This window comes from Rhopilema esculentum, unplaced genomic scaffold, assembly GCF_057945365.1.
Source record: "Rhopilema esculentum isolate cy_ngs unplaced genomic scaffold, ASM5794536v1 HiC_scaffold_34, whole genome shotgun sequence".
Taxonomy (NCBI): domain Eukaryota; kingdom Metazoa; phylum Cnidaria; class Scyphozoa; order Rhizostomeae; family Rhizostomatidae; genus Rhopilema; species Rhopilema esculentum.
The window spans coordinates 370,821-389,071 of NW_028300845.1; the positions used below are offsets into that span (position 1 = coordinate 370,821).

Consider the following 18,251-nt stretch of genomic DNA (forward strand, 5'->3'; position numbering starts at 1 on the left):
TGAATGAACTTTCTGCACAAAGTAAATGTTATAACTTGCATTGATAATTATTTTTTACAACTGATTATGTAATTTTTCATATAGTTTTTCATGTAACCCATTTACCTTTCACTATAAAATTTGCCAATATATCACGTAATAATCCATCTGGCCTACCTGCGACGCAAGGTTTTGTCTGAGGCCCAACACAAAAATTTGGTTGGACACCCCTGACCTAAAAGGACCTGGAGACCTTGGATGAGAACGACAGACAGTCAATGCACTTCAGCAATTGGCTGGCTCCTTGACAAATAAAGAAGTCAGCAAGAAAGGAATGAGTAAAATTAAAACAAGAATAGGAAGAAGAAGAAGTAAAGGAAGAGTACTAAGAAGAAGGGAAAGAAGGATAAAGAAGAAGAAGGAAAGCAAAGAAGCAGAAGGAGAAAAAGAAGAAAAGAGGAACGGAGGGAAAGAAGGATAAGTGAAAGAAGGATAAAGAAAAAGAAAGAAAATAAAGAAGTAGTAGAAGAAGAAAAGGAAGAGGAGGGGAGAGGAGGGGATAGGAGGATACGAATGGTGAAAATAAGAAGGATGGAGAAGAAGAAAAAATAAATAAAATGAAGAAGGAGAGGAAGAGAGAAGAAGGAGCAAGTTTCTGATGGGGCATATTGTTTAAAAATTGGCATATAAACTATGAAACCAACCAACCTGGTGTATTCTTGTAATGCATTTGGGTCTGGGGTGTAAAACATAACACGAAATTTGAATGTCACTTTTGAGGGCTCTACAAAAAAAGTGATTTTATAGAGGAGCAAAGAACTGAACCAATGGCCAAACGAATCAAGCTTTTGAATCTGCAGCAATCAACATCACTAAGCCCAACAAAAATGCTTCATGATCAACTGACCAGTTAGAATAACAACAATGATTAAACAATGGTTGGCTCAATATCTATTTAATCATAGGCATGTTGTGTGCTCCTCAATTAAAGTTTAACCCGCATTGGCAAAACTTCAGTAGAAAAGCAAAATGCAATGAAAATATAATACAACAGGAAACAAAATTGACCAATAAGAGAACTATTCTAAAACGAAACGGAAATATCTCATTATGGCCTTATACAAATACATTTTTCTTTAGAGTGAGGAGTGCAAATATGATTAAAAAAAGTAAGATGGAAGAGGTATTTACTAAAATTACATCTTTTATAATTGGGTGCTGAACAGGGACATGAACAGGGACTGAACAGGGTTTTAAAAAGTGATTTCATTGTATCCACACAGGAGGAGGTTGGCAATTTGATTTTAGGAAAACAATTTATAAAGTTATATAAAATCATAAAAAGAAAATTATCTTTCAACACAACCATTTATTAAATATACTAAGACAAGGAATCCAAATCACCTTTCACTTGTTTGTTTATGGCTTTTTGTGGATCTAGCCAGCACTAAAAGTAACAAGGATTGATCAGTTTAATGATGACAATTTATGCAATCAATTGAGCAAAAAGATTTATGAATAGACGAGTGAGCCATCGACTGAAAAAATGACAAATAAGCCAAGAATATATGAAACATACAGCAAAGAATTAAAGAAATTTAATGAGACCTGTAGTTCAATAGGATAGCGGAAAAGATCAAAAAGCAAGCCAAAAAGAATAAATGATAAGAAACCACAGGATACTAGTGACAAAAGTTGAATGAAATAAGGATAAAGAAGTTTTCTATAAACCCATTATTGTTGTGGATAATTTGTGGTAAATTATAAATTGGGCGGAAACAAAACAGCCTAAATCCCAAAACAGATAAAAGTCAGGCTGGCGTGGTTACCTTCAATTGAAAACACTATATTCACATTTTCAAACAAATGTTTATATGGAAATTCATCTGCGGGGGAAACATAAGACAAAATAGTTTTAAAATTTCATCTCCTTATTAGCCATTGAAAAAAGGACCTAATCAAAAGTCTGTCTCAGTTTTTTGTGTTCTAAGAGGTTAACAGGATGTTAAAGTAACTAACTGGCATATCACCAATGAAATACCAAGTTGTAAAATAATAGTTTAATTGAATTTATAAGAAATCAGACATTTTGTCGCTGATAACATTAATTCATTTTCAGACTAATTGCATTTAGATTTGATGCCATATAATTTCGAGGCAAAACTGGTAAGCCTCTGACAAAATGGTGCTGCTTCACTCTCAACAATGAACAGAGGATATAGGCCTTTCAATTCTTAGTAAGATATATGGTTGAACATTTATAGCAAATCTTTAATGTCATATATCTAAATGTTAGCCCTAAACAAAGAGAGCTTTTTGTGGCAACCTTCCTTGCTAGCAGTTATGCATTGAACTTCAAAGTTTGTACCGCAATTTGGACTTGAAAGATGAAATCAGGCAGCTGCCTTCAACAATTCTATCATTGCCAAATTAAGAATAACTGTGGAGACTGGTCATTTCCCATTGTGATAATCAAATTTCTATCAGCATAAAAGAAATTAAAGGGGCAGGGTAATGTGTAAGGCGGTGGGACAATGTTGTTGTGTTAAAATAGATGGATAGCGTGGATCCATCACAGCAACTGAAATGTGATTTGGTGGGAGAATCACTCCACAAACTGCAAAGGGAACACGAGAGGTGAATGTTGTAATGGGCTGTTTGGCAAAAGAGACATCTGTCTGTGAAAGCCCAGGTTCACAAACAGCAAAAATTGCTGAATGAGCCAATGGGTCAATTGTTTAAGAGACTGTCCAAAAGAGAAGAACAAAGTTTATAATGCACTACCTTGTGAAAGCAAACTCATGGTCGTCACTAAGAAGACTTAAACCCAGACTGTCCAACACAAAATGTTTGTTCATGGTTACATGACCCAGCCCCATTAAGGGTAAGAAATGAATTGGAGCTTTCTAATGCACTATATAGACAACAATATGAAGCACCAAAGCATCAAAAGCATTACCTACTCTGCAGTTGATTTTAATTTCAATTACTCTCAAATCTAGACCACAATTTTCAGCTCAGCTAAGTCTTAATTTAATCTCCTTTTCCTGATTTCACAACAGTGAAAATTAAGTCTTACTTCAGAAATTATTCATTTTTGTAGTACAAACAACAACACGAGGCCCTGTTTCCATGGGGTGAAGTGGGAAATAATCCAAACTCATTAAATTTTCAGCAAAAAAGAAAAATATGTCAGATTAATGCTGCATGCAAATAATAAAATCATTGGATACAAGGGCTTTGTTATGGTTTTGGTACTGGCTTAGATTTAGCCAAAAATAAGCATTTTATCCCTGTTCAATGATGCATGAGATTATAACAGAAGACTCAAAAGATTATCTTAAAAACATCAAAAAACATATGCAGAGTTGAGGCACTCAGCAAGTAATATCACAGTTAGTTGCAACAGGCTGACTGCATGCAAGAAATATTTTCATTTAAGGATTTTGTTTACACAAAGCAAAGTTCTTTGTTTATATCTTTTGTAGAACCTGCTGCAGAAAATAGTTATTCAAATGTGAAAACTGCATTGATGTCTATGCATCATTGTTGAATTATCAGCTGACAAAATACCAGGGTTAATGTCTTGTTAATGAATTAGCCAACAATGTTTATAGACAGTATCAGCAATAATCAATGATCTGTTGACAAACTTTCCAGTTAGGTTTTCAATGCAAACCAAGAAAAAGACAGGATTCCTTACCAGGTTTCCTTCAGAGTCATAATACTGTAGGCCAAAATAATCGGATTCTTCTACTTTAAGGTGGCCATTCACTTTCTGATACAGCTGTTCACCCTTTGCTTTAGACTAGAAGAACAAAATTTGCATTTAGAATAATCAATAACGCAACAGATAATAATAAAATGTAATTTCTGAACAATTACTCATTGGGAAACTTTGAACATGTAATAATGATTTCAAATAAAATAATATTGTAAGGAATTGTAATATTGTAAGTTTGATTGCATTCAAATAATATTATTGTAAAATAATAAAAACTATGGTAGTTGGTTAAAATGGGAAGCCAAAGAAATACAAAAAACTTTATTTTTCATACAGAAAGTTATTCCGTAAACAGGCTTTAAAGCTAGCTAATGTAAACAAAAAAACAAAAAACCAATCTTGTCTAGGTCTAGGATTGATCAAAATCATGAACTTTTAGGCCTTGTAGTTGATTGCGAGTAGTTGCCCATCCAGCAGGCTTATCAAGCAACAATGACTAAGAAATCCTTCTTTAAAGGTCAGACTTTTTCATGGAATTCAATAAGTACGTCATATGTTACTTGTGCTTCAGTCTCCCCAGAAACCAATCTGCATTAGAAAATACAAAGGGGAATTGTTCCCTTTTCCCTCCGAAAAAGGGGTCAACCTTAAGACAGTGGACTACTTTGAAAGACAACGTAGAAGTATTTGAAAATGAAGCATCAGCCAAAGGGTTTGAGAATAGACAGACACCACATTTTTAGGAACCAACAGAAAGAGTGTGACAAACATAGTTTGATTGCATACAAGTCATCATTTGTGGTTAGTTTGAATTAACCACTGTCCAATGATAAATAAAAAATTGGCAAAGGTATCCTATAGACAAACAATAGCACAAACAAGTAACAGGAAGGCATATGATGTCATTACATGTTTGAAGGGGTTAAGGCATTGTATTTATCTAGCCATTGAGAAATCAAAGGCCACATAATCATAGTGCTTTTGTTGTCAGTGTGGGCTATCAATGGTCAAATTATGTCAAAGTTAGGAATCTTGAATCTTTTGATTTGATAGGTTGAATGCAAATTCTCATAAGTGAATAAATAGATTCGATTTTCTGGAAGCTTCCCTGGATTTAAAAAAAGTCTAGTTGTTCTAGCTACACTCAAATTTACTGCACGTTAAATCAGTTTTGGAGCCGACTTCAATTTCTATAAACAGAAGATATCTTCAAATGTTTTAATTCTGGTATTGTATATGGTATCATCGGATCAGAAAAACCAGGAGAACAAGAGGCTCCAAAATTCTTATCAGATTGCTTTTTGTTTGAATGAAGATTTCGAAAGCCTGTTCTCATACGAAAACACAAAGCGGTTGGGGAGAACATTTGTTTAAGTGGATCACTGAATAAATGAACAATGTGCCCTGATTTGGATAGATATAAAAATGACCCAGCCGATAAGCGGTTCATATCATCGCTTCTAAACAAGGTACCACGACCCAAAATAAACCCAACTAGGAGTGAAGAATGTTTAGGAGGGTAAAATTAGCAAGGAATGGTTGGGAGGATATGATTTGTTTGCCACCCCTTGGTGCATGGTTGGTTGTGGGAACTTGTCAGAAGACAAGATGAAGGGAAAAGAAACAGCGCATTTACACATCAACAGCAATTTGTATGTAGGGAAAACCTTAAGGTCACCATCTTTGCAATAAACTGTTCAAGAAGTAAAATATTTTAGAAAAAAACTTTGATGCAAGGTAGCCCACAAAATAAAATAAAATGTATTGTAATGAATTGCACTCGCACTGGCAAGAATACTTATTAAAGATTCGAAAGAAATAGCTTTAAATGTCACTATTAACAGTAACGAACCTCAACATCAAAGGCCAGCACAGTATCATCCAACAAAGACACTTGAATTCGGCCTTTCCCCGGCTTCGTTGCTTTTTCGTTTCCGATTGAGCTCACCTCCTCTGCCATACTAGCAATGTCGCTGTTCGGCAGTTAAAGAAACAAATGCTTTCCAAAAAACTCACGTGCGAAGAGCCTTTTGTTTACATTCCATGCAAATTTAACGAATTGTTAAGTGAAAAGGCTATAATTGCAACTTCGTGCGTTTGTCTGTCAAAATCAAATCATCAAGGCAAGCCAAACTGCATTCCATAGTTACTTCATGTAACACTGAACTGAGACAATTCAATTCATTCGACTATGTACAGAATTTGATGTCCTGTAGTTGTTTCTGATTTTCTTGTTCACTTGAAGGTCCGTTGAATGTAAAGCAGTGGCAATGTTCCCTTGAAAAATTCAGTTTAAAAACACACGTATAATTTTGATAAATTACACACTTTTAGAGCACAAGCTTATCTATTATTCATTATCACCATCACTTTTACCAAAATGAATTCATTGTTATTTTACATCAACAATACATGTTACCGGTGTGCCAATTATTAATAAGAAAATCGTTAAATACATAACCGGATAATTCATAAGAGCCCTAGGAGTTAGTGATGGAATATTTCTGCATTTAAAGATAGTAATTAGCTAACATCAAGTTTTGTAATAATGCCATTTACATTAAGCTATTTTCAACCTTAGTCTTTACGGATCTTTAGCTTTTGATAATCTTAAGATCCGTAAAGATTTAAGGTTGAAATCAGCTTGTTTCCTTTATCTCCAGGGCCTCTTTTAACCTTTCGACCTCGAATGTTCCCAAATCAAAGTTTTGGGTTTCTTTAGCACGATCTAATTCTTTATATTTTGTCTCCCCAATGTCTGTGCTATTGTTATGTAAACATTTTTTATATAAATAGAAATTTCACCTAACATGTTCAAGATATGTTTTCACAGCACTCGGCAACGCCATTGGTTTCTCGCATTTGGAAGGCAATAGGAAAGGATCTTATTTCAACGATCGAAAAAACTATTTAATCAAAATAAAAACACGTGAAATATGCATATTTCGAAGACAGTGTTTGTGAAAGAGTGGAAACAAAGGAAGTTTATCCACACATCTAACCTTGAAAATGTCATTGATAAGAGATTGTTTGAATAGAAAACAGAGCTGTTCAATTCTGCTCGCACATAACCGAATTTTAGCCCTGTTCACAATCTTTCTTTTCAATACCGTAGTAAGGATAGAATTATTGGAGCACTATCGTTTGAGAGCAATAAGAATTTTAATTTAAAACAAAAGACTTTTATGAATTGTAGAGGCACGAGTCCCCCAAAAACAAATATAGCTACCACCTTCTCAGCCCCACCACAGCATTCTGTTTGCTCTGATTATGGAGCCTCGCCTGTGAAAACAGATATGAAGTATCACGTTGATAGTTATGGAAATACAAAACTCTGCCAGCCGAAAATACATTTGCATCAGGCTAGAAACACCGATTGTATGCGTGTGTATGTGTGTATGTGTATGCATACATGTTTGAAAATTTTTAACGTAAGTAACAAGACTAAGCAAATCTTGTTTTCAGTCTGGATTACAAATTAACAATCTAAATATAAAATCATATGCAATAAAACGATAGTTAGTAAAATATTGGTCCTTAAGCTTGTCCATAAAATAAGATTCACACTTTGTCTACCATGGGGGAGTAAGATGATACATTATTTAATTCTAAAAGAAGAGAATTCCAAACTTTCGTTCCATAAAACTTGAAAATTATGAAACAAATAATCCTTTTATCTCTTGTTCTGAATAGGCATCTGAATAGGCGTGAAAAGGGATTATGTACGTCTGACGCACTTGTTGTTGAATCAGATTAATATCTATGAACCATATCATTGATAATATTATACATGAGCAAGCAAATGTCCAGATTCAGATCCCAGATAGTGGTAGCATTTTGCAGACGTGTAAAGATAGTTATTACCTTGCAAGTATCAAGACAAAAAATTTTGGCGCCAATTTAGGGAACAAGTCCTTTAAGATTACTTTAAATATCTGACGAAACTAACAAATGGGTTATACTATGGGATGATATTGTGGTATCATCTGCAAAATGATAACTTCAGCAGGAAGGTTAGCACGTAAGTCGTTTACAAAAATAAGAAACAGCAGCAGTCCTAGAATCGATCCTTTGGGAACACCAGTAGAAATAGTACTTTTTTGGATAAAACTCTATTGGAGGTAACAACTTGGTTTCTCTGGGTCAAATATGAAAGAAGAATCTATACATGTTGTCATATGGGTTAAACCATTTAACTTTGGCTAGTAAGGAAGTGTGGTGTACAGTTTCGAGCGCCTTGCGCAGTCATTATATGTCATTATATATAGATAGTATCAACGAGGTTATTCAGTGCAGTAGTAGTGGAATGCATGATACGAAAGCCAGGTTAAAGTAGATTTAGTTAGTTTTCATTTACCAGAAATGCGTGAATGTGGTTAAAAGCAATTCTCTCAATTATCTTACTCAGACAGTTTAGGAAAGAGATAAGTCGATAGCTGTCAACCTTTTTCTATGTTGCCAGCTTTGAATATGGGAATAACTTTGGTGCTTTTCCAAATGGAATGGAATATTCAATAAGACTTGAAGGAAACTCAAGAAGGCAATAGTAAAAAAAACATTGAGAATTCCAGTGGATTCTGACCATTGTCATCAAAATGTTGCCTAAACCTGTTCTTTTGGTGGTCCAAAAGCTTGAGAGAACGTTACAACAACATCAAGAAGAGACCTACTATCTGCTGTGTTACCTTGCCACCACTGGCGGCTTCAGCAGTTGGCAATTTGGCTGCAAGTTTATGTGCAACTGTACTGAAGAAATCGTTGAAGCAGTTTGCTATTTCAAGGTTAGAAGAATGTTTCTTTTCTTCAGAGCCATCAGACACTTTGGACTTCAGTGATGGAAAAAGTTTCTTTAGACCCTGATTACATGGTGAAAATGGGAACGGTCCAGTTTGGGATCAATCTCGTTTGAGATCAATCCCAAAATTTCGCGGACGTTTAGCCGAGGGGCAAATCACTCTTAAAAATGATGTACGAGATTGATAATCACTAGTGATTAATTTGTGATTAAATCAATTTTGTGTGTGTTTGATTTGATTTTTTGAGATTAAAGGGATTCATTTTTGATTCATTTGTGATTACTTAGAAATTGTATCATAGATTAAAAAGCTCTCAAATTATTTCATGCGTAATAAACGACGTTTGACACACGACGATAAACCAATTCACAAGCCAAATTAAACAACAATATTTCATAAATCAAATGAACACCCGTCATGACAACAGTGTTAACTTTTCTGAACAGCAGCATAAGCAAAATATTAAATCAATATGATAGGTTTTCTACATCATGGATGCAGGGGTGACAATCAGGGGCGTAACTTGGCCAATAGTTTTGGGGGGTGAAAAGGGTTTCTGCCCTGCAAAACTGAGTGGTGCCCTGCAGAGCTCGTAGCAAAGGTTTGTCTATAGGTTACTAGTGAAAGCTTTACCAGTGTACACTGGTCTTTACCAAGGACAAACTTCTAAGCAAAAAAAACAAACTTGAAACTTCATTGCCTATGAAATTTCTATTTCTCTACGTGAGCGTAAATTGTTTTTTTATATTCACTTCATTTAATGTTGGTTTGCAAAACTAAGCTAATAAACAGCAAATTGGGGGTGGGTGGGGGGGTGGGTACATGATGTAGACAGCGCAACAAAATTTAACCCAGTGGGGCTAAGAGTCGAGTTTAGTGAGGTAGGAGGACCCACCGGTTGGGTCCGACGTGAAGAAATTTTTTGAAATTATACCTTATAAAAAGGGCTAAAAAGCATCTTTCAGACAAAAATTTAGCAAAATACTATTGTGCTAGAAGAATGGATTTTTTATTGAAAATATTATTGTTAATTGGGAAAAAACGGGAGGGGGATGTCATGCTAAAACTCTAGTGTTAGACGTTGGGGAAGGTAAGAAACGGCAACCTTTCGTTTCAGATTGCACGTAGTTGTGAATGACAGAGGAAGATGTTGTTTTGATTGGGAGAATTTTTTTCCTGAACAAAAATGTGCAGTTTCTTGTATCAAGAAAGCCATGTTTACACATCCAAAATTAAAACATTGCAATGATACAGAAAATGATTTACTGAATTAATGCAAATAAAAGAAAAATAATAAAAAAAACGTGAAAAAGTTAGCAATTAGATGAAACAAAATCGGTATCTTAACGATTTATTATGTTTTTTAGTTCATGCACTGTTAAAAGATAATAGAAAAAATGATAAAAAATTCCTATCTTGACCAAAGTGAGGGACTTCAGCCCCTTATTCCCCCCCAGTGACGCCGTGCTTGTCATGAAAATAATTTACAACTTAAATTAATTTGCATGACTCAACCTTGCCCTCATAAACATATGCATCAATCATTGCATCCATTGGCTATGACTTTCGGTAAGAAATGCTTTCGCTTTGCAAATAACGGAGCTTTTCCTTACATACCTGTTCCGTTCTCTAAAATGCAATGTCAGGAAGGGAGGTTCATAACAAATACGATATTTCCATTTCAAAATTCCTAAACGGCTCTTTACGAACTTCAGAGGTAGCATTTCTGCGTGGCAATAAAGCTCTTCTTGGCGCCCTGCGAAATCTTCGATTGCCCTGCGAAATCGACTATTTTTTGGATTAGGGGGTGTCACACCCCACCAAACCCCCCACACCCTCCCCGGTAGTTTCGCCCCTGGTGACAATAGCCTGAAGTGAAAAACAGTGAAAAGTTTTAGATCAACTTGTAAGATACATTAAGGCAAATACATGCGCTCTGTTCCGTGGGCCGTCTACTTTCGTCATAAGGATTTGAATTTGCATTAAAACAGCTATCTTTCCTGAACAGAAGCATTAGCAACATGGATGCAAAAACCTAGAATGAAAAACGGTGAAAAGTTGTTGAACACCTGGTAAGACACATTAAGACAAATGCAAGTGCTTTTTTCTGTGGGCCGTCTTCTTTCGTCATAAGAATTTGCATTGGCATTAAAAGAGCTATCTTTTCTAAACAGTAGAGTAGCATTAGCAACATGGGTCCAAATAATGAACAAAAATTGATACAATAAAATAACGACTTTGTACAAGAAATGAATTATTAGTACGACGTTTCGATGGAACATAGTAGGAATACGACGTAGAACGTTAAACGAAATGGAAATATGTGATATGTGAATTATGTAAAAAGGGTACAGACGAGAAAAGATAAAAAAATAATAATAGCTGGATTAGGAAAGAAACGAAATTTGTTTATTAAGACCATTAGGAATAAGAGTACTAAGTTTAAAAATAATACGTTTTTTCGAATGTTGTTATAAGGTGCGTAGCAAAGTCCAGTGATTTTCATGTTGACCATCCTTGTTAAAATGAATGGAAACTGTGGCATCTGGGTCATCCTTTCTGGATTCCTGAAGATGAATTTTATTCTCTACATTTTTTGAAATGCTCGCCAAAACGGGTATTTAACTGTCAGGACGTCTCCCCAATGTAGTGTAGGACGCATTTGGTCCAACTAATGCAGTAAATAAGGCAGGGGGGTGTGCATGTGAAATGTCTCATGCATATTGCTTATCCCATCAACAACACAAAGAAAATATCTCAAAATTTACATAAAGGCTGAGAAGAAAATGGCTTCGAATTTGAAAGGTTGCAACAAAATGTTTATTTGGAGCAATGAATAAAAAGGGCTCTCCTCCTGAAGATCACATCGGAGTAAAAAACATTATTATAAGTTGTAGCCTGTTCGCTAAATTTATCAATAAACTCGTGAAAAAATAGAAAACGTCCCTAATCTTGTTTTGTATTTTCCATCTTGTGGGCGTAGTAGAGGGCGCGCAAGATCTGACGAATAGTCGAAGCACCGAACTCAAAGCACCTCAATTCCTACCCTGGGTACCAGACTCACTATACATAAAATAAATTTTTAGTGAGTCTGGTACCCAGAGTACTCATTTCCTAGCCTCGTTTCCTATCCGTGTCAATTTGGCGTTTACATGAGACGGGATAGTTCCCAAACTGGAGCGCTCTCTAAACGGTTGTGGCGACAGAGGGAAGGGGGCAAGGGGGGCTACAGCCCGCCTGTTGGAGCTGCTTAGCCAACCCGTCGGAAGATATACGAAGAAGATCTATAACTTTGTCGGAGAAAGATTTTGCTAACGTTTGTAAAGTTTTTAAGAAAAAGAAGGAGTAACGGTTACGATTGCGGAAATCCCACTGAGTATAAATTTACAAACAGGTAGCTCCAAAGTAATTTACACACCCATATCGGGAAACTTGACCCTCTTTTTCGGTATACCAAACGGCAATCGGACTATCAATATAAGTAAAAAATTTAAAGACCACTGGGACATAATTTTAAAAGATAAAAAACCAAAACGAGTATGGAAACAGCCCCCGATACTAGCATAAAATAGACATAAAAACATTGGAGATCTAATAATCCACATTGGTGAAACATTGGTGACATGACAAATGGCAAATGGCAAACCGAAGCCAGTGAGAACCAAACTTCTTACAATGTTTCAGGATTGGGTGCGCGAAAAATGAGAATAGCGTTCCACCTTTAAAAACTCAAGGAAAAATAATCATTTTGTAGATATACATCTTTGTTTAGCCATATTCCGATCTTTTTATTTTTATTGTAAATTTTACTGTATATAACGTTTTAATCTTTTAAGTGGTTTTTTTGCAGGGTCAATTGTAAAACAGTATTTAGACTGAATTTGTACCCTGGGTAAATAATTTTAAAATGAAATGAAATGATTTCTAAGAGTAAGGTTGTATTCTAAAGGTAGAAAATTGCTCCAATGAGACAGTTTCCAGCGAGCTGGAATCATCAAAATTCCAAAATTTCCCCACCTTCTGCGGCAATCATGGTGCCGCCTAAGGTAGTAATTTTCCTGTACTTGTTTATTGCGACACGAGCATCTGTAAGCATCATCAAAGACTTAAACTACCTAAGTAAAATTGGTCCCTATTCTGTTTAATGATTAAATGATGTCTTATTTCTTACCCAGAAAATCGGCCTTAAAGAGCTGCTCTTTCTTGTTTGTTAAATTCATGTTCATACTAAAAGCTTTTTCGTCTGACACTTCTCAGAGCATAAAACGTCAGAATAAGGTTCCGAAAGAACACGATGGAAAATATATACCCAGTTGTGGATCGAAATAGGCCAATCAGAAAAACGCAAGCACAAGACCGGTATAGTTGACCAATCAGTGCCGCGAGCCTAAAAAAAATTACCAATAGAGTCCAAGAGAGAAAACGATTGCCTAGCCCCCCTGTCAGAAGTTCAAGCCTCTCTGTCGGAGAATTTCTAGCGCTACCACTGTCTCTAAAGCGAACCCAAATTAGTACGGGTAGCGGAACGATCCCGAGCGTTCCCGTGTAAACGGAAGCCTTTGGATCGATCCCGGCCTGGATCAGTGGTGGCGCTAGGTTTCCTCCGACAAAGGGGCTAGCACTTCCGACGGAGGGGCTAATTTTTTTAGAGAACGATAGGGCTAGGGGGCGACAAGGAATTGTAAGGGTACTGGAGACCGAAGGCGAGCGTTGCGAGCCAAAAATTCGGGGGGTCCGGGGGTACTCCCCCGGGAAAATTTTGGTGGCTACACCCATTAGATTGGCTAAAAATGCTATCAAAATGGTGTAATCGTGTTTTTTACTACGTTTTTTGACATATTACTAAGGGCACGTTTGCCCCCTCCCTTGCCCCTCCTAGCAAAGGGCAGGAGGGGCGCTTGCCCCCCCGCGCCCCCCTTCTCCGGCGTCCCTGGAAATTTTTTTTGAAAGCTGCCTCTAGATAAGCTTAAAACTACTCTAAATCTTTACAACTCATCAAACGTTGCCAATTCAAGTAGGGCCTATCTTTGGAAAGTATGAATTTAAATAAAAAGCAACCAACTGAACTTAAGGAAAACTGGAACACAACGTAACTTTATAGGAACAGACCTAAGCGGTGGAATACGCACTTCTACATATCGAAAATTCAAGTCCAAGAATCAAAATTGTTTCACAGAGCAATTCTACTCTTCGGGAACTTAGCCTTAAATCTGTCTACTACTGAGTCCAAGTCAAGAGCACTTCCACGGGCACGATGAATACCTAGCATCATCAGACTGTCTAGACGCTCGTCCTTCATAAGTGAGCGCAGATCACTCTTGATGAGGCGCATAGAGCTGAAGCTGCGTTCACATTCGGCTGAAGAGACTGGCAAAGTGCATGCGATGGATACAAGCCGGTGCAGCTCAAAGAAAGCTTCATTTAGCTTTTCCAAGTGTGCCTCTAGTTGCAGAAGTGTGCTTGGGCGGTGTTTTTCTTCTTTTCTTGAGAGCATATATTTAAATGTGGCAATTTCACTGCGTAGTGCACCAATTTCAGACTGAAAAAGCTCAGCAAAATTGACAAGAGTTGTTGGGTCCAAGTAGCTTTTCGACTTGGGGGCCAATGCAGTTATGCCTTTCATGATCTTTATGTTTTTTTCGTCAAACCGCTTGCAAAGTTCTGCAGTTGTTCTGTTTAGTATTTCTTTGACATTTTGTACGTAGCCATCAAACCCGCTTGCTACTTGAGGCTCTGAAGATGCTTCCACAACAAACTCTCGAAGAGAAGCAGGCGTTGCCCTCTTTCTTGGTGGTCTTTTTTCTTCCGGCAATTCCAAGCGATCCGCTGCTTCTTCGGCAGTATCCCAGAACTCTTGAATCTTATCCCTGCTTTGACAGTCATCCAGTTCATCTTTCAATGTTGCAATGAGATCAATGGCTTGACTCAAATCATTGGAGGGTTTCTGCAACATGTCAGACGCAAATTTGGCTTTGTTCAAGACGTGTCGGATGGCAAACAGGTATCTCACAAATTTCCTGTCAATCTGCAGAAGATAACCAGTAGCTTCTGTTCTGCGACCGGGGTTCGTATCTGTGTCAATCACATCCTGCAGGACTTCCACCAAGATATCCAACCGCTCCCAGAAAACATTGAATTGCTTCGCCTGGCAAGACCATCTCGTGTCAGAAACTTTTCCAATTTCCATCACATGAACCTTGTGATCCTCTTGGACCTTTACCCATCGTACATGAACGGTGCTGCTGCTCAGAAAAGAATGCAGGCTTCTGAATAGCGATATCATGTCTGCCACACAACTGATTGATTTCACAACATCGACGATCACAAGGTTCAATCGATGACAAAAGCAATGGACGTAGTAAGCCATTTCAGCACCGGTTTTCAGAGGAAGTTTCCTTTGAACGCCATTCAGGTGACCAGAAACAACAGAAGCTCCATCGTAGCCTTGCCCCACGCATGCTTTCATGTTGGCTTCGATGCGTTGCAATCGTTCAATTATTGTGTCTGAAAGACCATCTGCATCTAAACTTTGCGCCTCAGCAATGCCAATAAATTCCTCATGTATGGCATTCTCGTAGCAGTAACGAACTGCAACAACAAGCTGCTCTTTTTTGCTTCTATCTTTAGACTCATCTGAAAGGACGGTAAAATACTGAGCCTTATTGAGCTCACTTTTTATTTGCTCAAGAACCATGTCTTTCATAATGTCTAAGATGGCATTCTGTACGCTGTGGTGAGTATACTTTGCATTTTTCGGGCCAGTGCGGATTTTGTCAGCAACAACTGGGTCATGCCTTGCAAGAAGACCAAGTATCGCAAGAAAATTACCACAAGAAGGTCCATAGTCTAGAGCTTCTTTATTTATATCGGCAACACGAAATGAACCTCCAGTCTCACGTTGGGCAATCTTCCGCTGAGCAGTGAGAAGCAGGACTTCGCAAATCACTCGCATGTAATGCCTGTTGTCTTTAACCAGTTTCGAATAAGCGGCATCATGAAGTGTGGCAATGGTCTGAAAATTTCCAGACTTAACGTTTTCATAGTGCGCTTTAGCAGCTACACTTTGGGCATGAAGATGGCTGGTTTGATGTTGCAAGAGTTTGTTATCATTCACTTTGGTGCCATAGCATCTTTTCCAATTGCGCAAGCCTTGACTAACAAACGCTGGATCCTTCCGATTCTCTGAAAAATTACGACAGTGGAAACAGAAGATGGCATCCTCCATTTGCGAATACTCAATCCAGGGATACTTTTCATACAGCAAAGGTGTGAATGCGCGATGCTGATTGCCAATCAAATGTGTAGGGAAGGAAATATTACGAGGCTGCACAGGTCCGCCGTCTTTGGTTGAGGATATGTCCTTGGGGCCAGCGACGGATAGTGTAAGTTGCGGTCCTCTCGAATCTCCTTGAAGTGCTAAAACGAAAAAAATTATCCATCACACTTTGCAAACTTTTTTCCTGTTAAGTTCTTGGCAGTGCCCTATTTTATATCTGAGAAGTGCCTCTTTTCATTGTTTTAGACTTTTCTTTGAGCTTTAGTGCGAAAGAGGCTATGGGAGCCAAAGTGGCTGCTTATATGCAAAACTTTTCCGGGCGAGCATGCCCCCGTGCCCTTCTAGCAGGGTTTGCCTTCGTCTTAATTACATACCAAGGTGCCCTTTTTTCACGCGCCCTTCCACTTTTTAGTACCCCCCTACGCCGCTGGTTAATGGAGAGTTACGATTATATCTGATAGCTAGTTAGTATACCTTCGGCTGATAATCCTGCAGGATCAACTTCATCTTCCAACTCGAGTTCCAACTGTTCCAAATTTTCCTCGATATCCTCGTTGCTGTCGCTTTCATTTGCTGCTTCCACAATGTCCGACATCGACTGTTCGGCTTCCGAAATGGTGACGTAGTTGTCAGCATCTACATTCGTGACTTCGGGGTCCAAGCTAGAAGTTGTACCTGGAAGTTTAAACAAATGATTTACTACCCTGTTTTACATGTGTGAAAAAGATTATAATATCTCCTGGGAGATGGACAAAAAGGCATTTTTACTAATCAATCTTTTGTGACTCTTAATATCAAAATCATCCAAAAAATTATTTTTATTTGTAAATAAAACGAAGAAATTTATACGTCTAACAAGGTTTATTCCTCATCCAGTCATAGCCAGGTATATTTGTTTAAATATGTCGCAGTCGCAGTGAAATCCCATATTATATAGGTCCGAAAATAAGAAACTTTTAATTTCTGGAGAGCTAGGTTTCCTATAAAAATACACCTTTTTTTCTTAATAAGGAACTTGTTTATAAAAAAAACTAGAAGGATTTATCGTAAATAGTAATAGATGGTTTCCCTTAAAAATAGTAAAAAATAAGAAATTTGGAAACTATTAGTACTCTGGGCTTGAGTCAAGTTTCTTATAAATAAAAAAACGTGTACGTAGAAGCAAAACACTACAAATATGTATGGTTGGGATGGGGTAAAATGGCTTAGCTACTACGTAAATGAGTTTGATTGTTTTTATGGCTGAAGCCCTTTGCTAAGTGTTTTTCCTCGTATTAAAAGGACTTAAATATTAAAACGTATAACATACCACGTTCGATTTGCTCTTCGTCTTGAATTTTCGAAATTTCAACTTCTTGTTCTTCGGGGTCTTCTGTTGTTCTTTCAGTTTCAAAATCATTAACCTTTCGTTTCTTTGGAAAAGTACCGCCTTTTGATTGAAAAAATGTTTTTATTTTTCTCTGCTGCGAGTCCGTTTCAACTATTGCCGTCGTAGGAGCAGTCCTTCCCATTGCAGCCAAATCTTTGTGCTTGGACTTCGTGTGGCGGGCAGCGTAATCATTGTTAAATACGTCATTACATATACTACATCTAACACTGAAACGGGTAACATTTGTTGCCATATCGCTATCGCACAAAAATATTCCGATGTTGTAGGTTGGTTATAGCAAGCAAGATTTGGACGAACTGCACTATCCATAACATAAGATCAAATTTAACAGCATGCGGAAAACACCTGGTACTGAACATCTAAACAACCAATTCAAACTTCTTATAACAGATTATTATTTACCATGAAATTGATGTGTCGATGAGTTGTTTTGGGATGAGCTTCCTGAATTCTGATAACAGTCCTTTTAGAAATTTCTATTTCCGCCAAAACTTAAAAAATTCGCTCCGACAAAAAAAATTCAAGCATAATTTATCTTCCGACGGAGGGGCTAGCCTCCTCCGACGGGGGGGCTGTAGCCCCCCCTGCCCCCCCTCTGGCGCCACCACTGGCCTGGATTGAGCCCGTGTAAACGGGGCCTATCTCTTAAGGGTTGTTACAAAGCTAAAGGGCCTTTAGTGGCTCAATTGCGTGATCTCTTGTAGAATTTTCTTGTGAACTCTGATTTGTTAGGCAGTGCTCTTGGAACGAAATTCATATTGGGGGGAGGGGGGCTGCCCACTGAATTCGTTCTCATTCAGTACACTGTTATAAAGGAAGCATACTACAGTTTGACAATTATTGGGGGGCTCCAGCCCATCCCCCAGCCCCCCGGTTCTGACGGGCTTGATAATAAAGTTGCAAAGCATATCATTTTGGTCGAATTGGCTCAATCATAGCGATATTAGGTGTGCGTTGATCAATTACTTGTGACAACAGTTGATAGAAAGTGCCGATATTTTCATCCATACTCTCAAACAAATCTAATGATTGTCATGGAATTCATAGTGATCACCTATTTCTAATTGAATCACATCAGATTCTGGA

The 18,251-nt window shown here is 37.6% G+C and overlaps 2 protein-coding genes across 2 annotated transcripts in view; both read right to left on the reverse strand.

Annotated features, from left to right (window-relative positions):
- Positions 1-6,037, reverse strand: part of LOC135684234 (FERM, ARHGEF and pleckstrin domain-containing protein 1) — a 32,944-nt gene extending 26,907 nt beyond the window's left edge. Inside the window, exons 1-4 of the mRNA XM_065199693.2 lie at positions 5,556-6,037; positions 3,683-3,787; positions 1,384-1,426; positions 688-763 (exon numbers count right to left, since the gene is read on the reverse strand). Coding sequence (XP_065055765.2) covers positions 688-763; positions 1,384-1,426; positions 3,683-3,787; positions 5,556-5,663 — 332 coding nt within the window. The 5' untranslated portion in view covers positions 5,664-6,037. The remainder of the gene's footprint in view (positions 1-687; positions 764-1,383; positions 1,427-3,682; positions 3,788-5,555) is intronic.
- A 7,084-nt stretch (positions 6,038-13,121) lies between these two features.
- LOC135695727 (zinc finger MYM-type protein 1-like) lies at positions 13,122-17,781 on the reverse strand. Its single transcript, XM_089115559.1, has 3 exons — positions 17,085-17,781; positions 16,250-16,450; positions 13,122-15,915 (listed from the first exon to the last, which is right to left on the reverse strand). The coding sequence occupies exons 1-3, from the start codon at positions 17,395-17,397 to the stop codon at positions 13,670-13,672; spliced, it is 2,760 nt and encodes a 919-aa protein (XP_088971685.1). The 5' UTR covers positions 17,398-17,781; the 3' UTR covers positions 13,122-13,669.
- Positions 17,782-18,251: the final 470 nt, after the last annotated feature.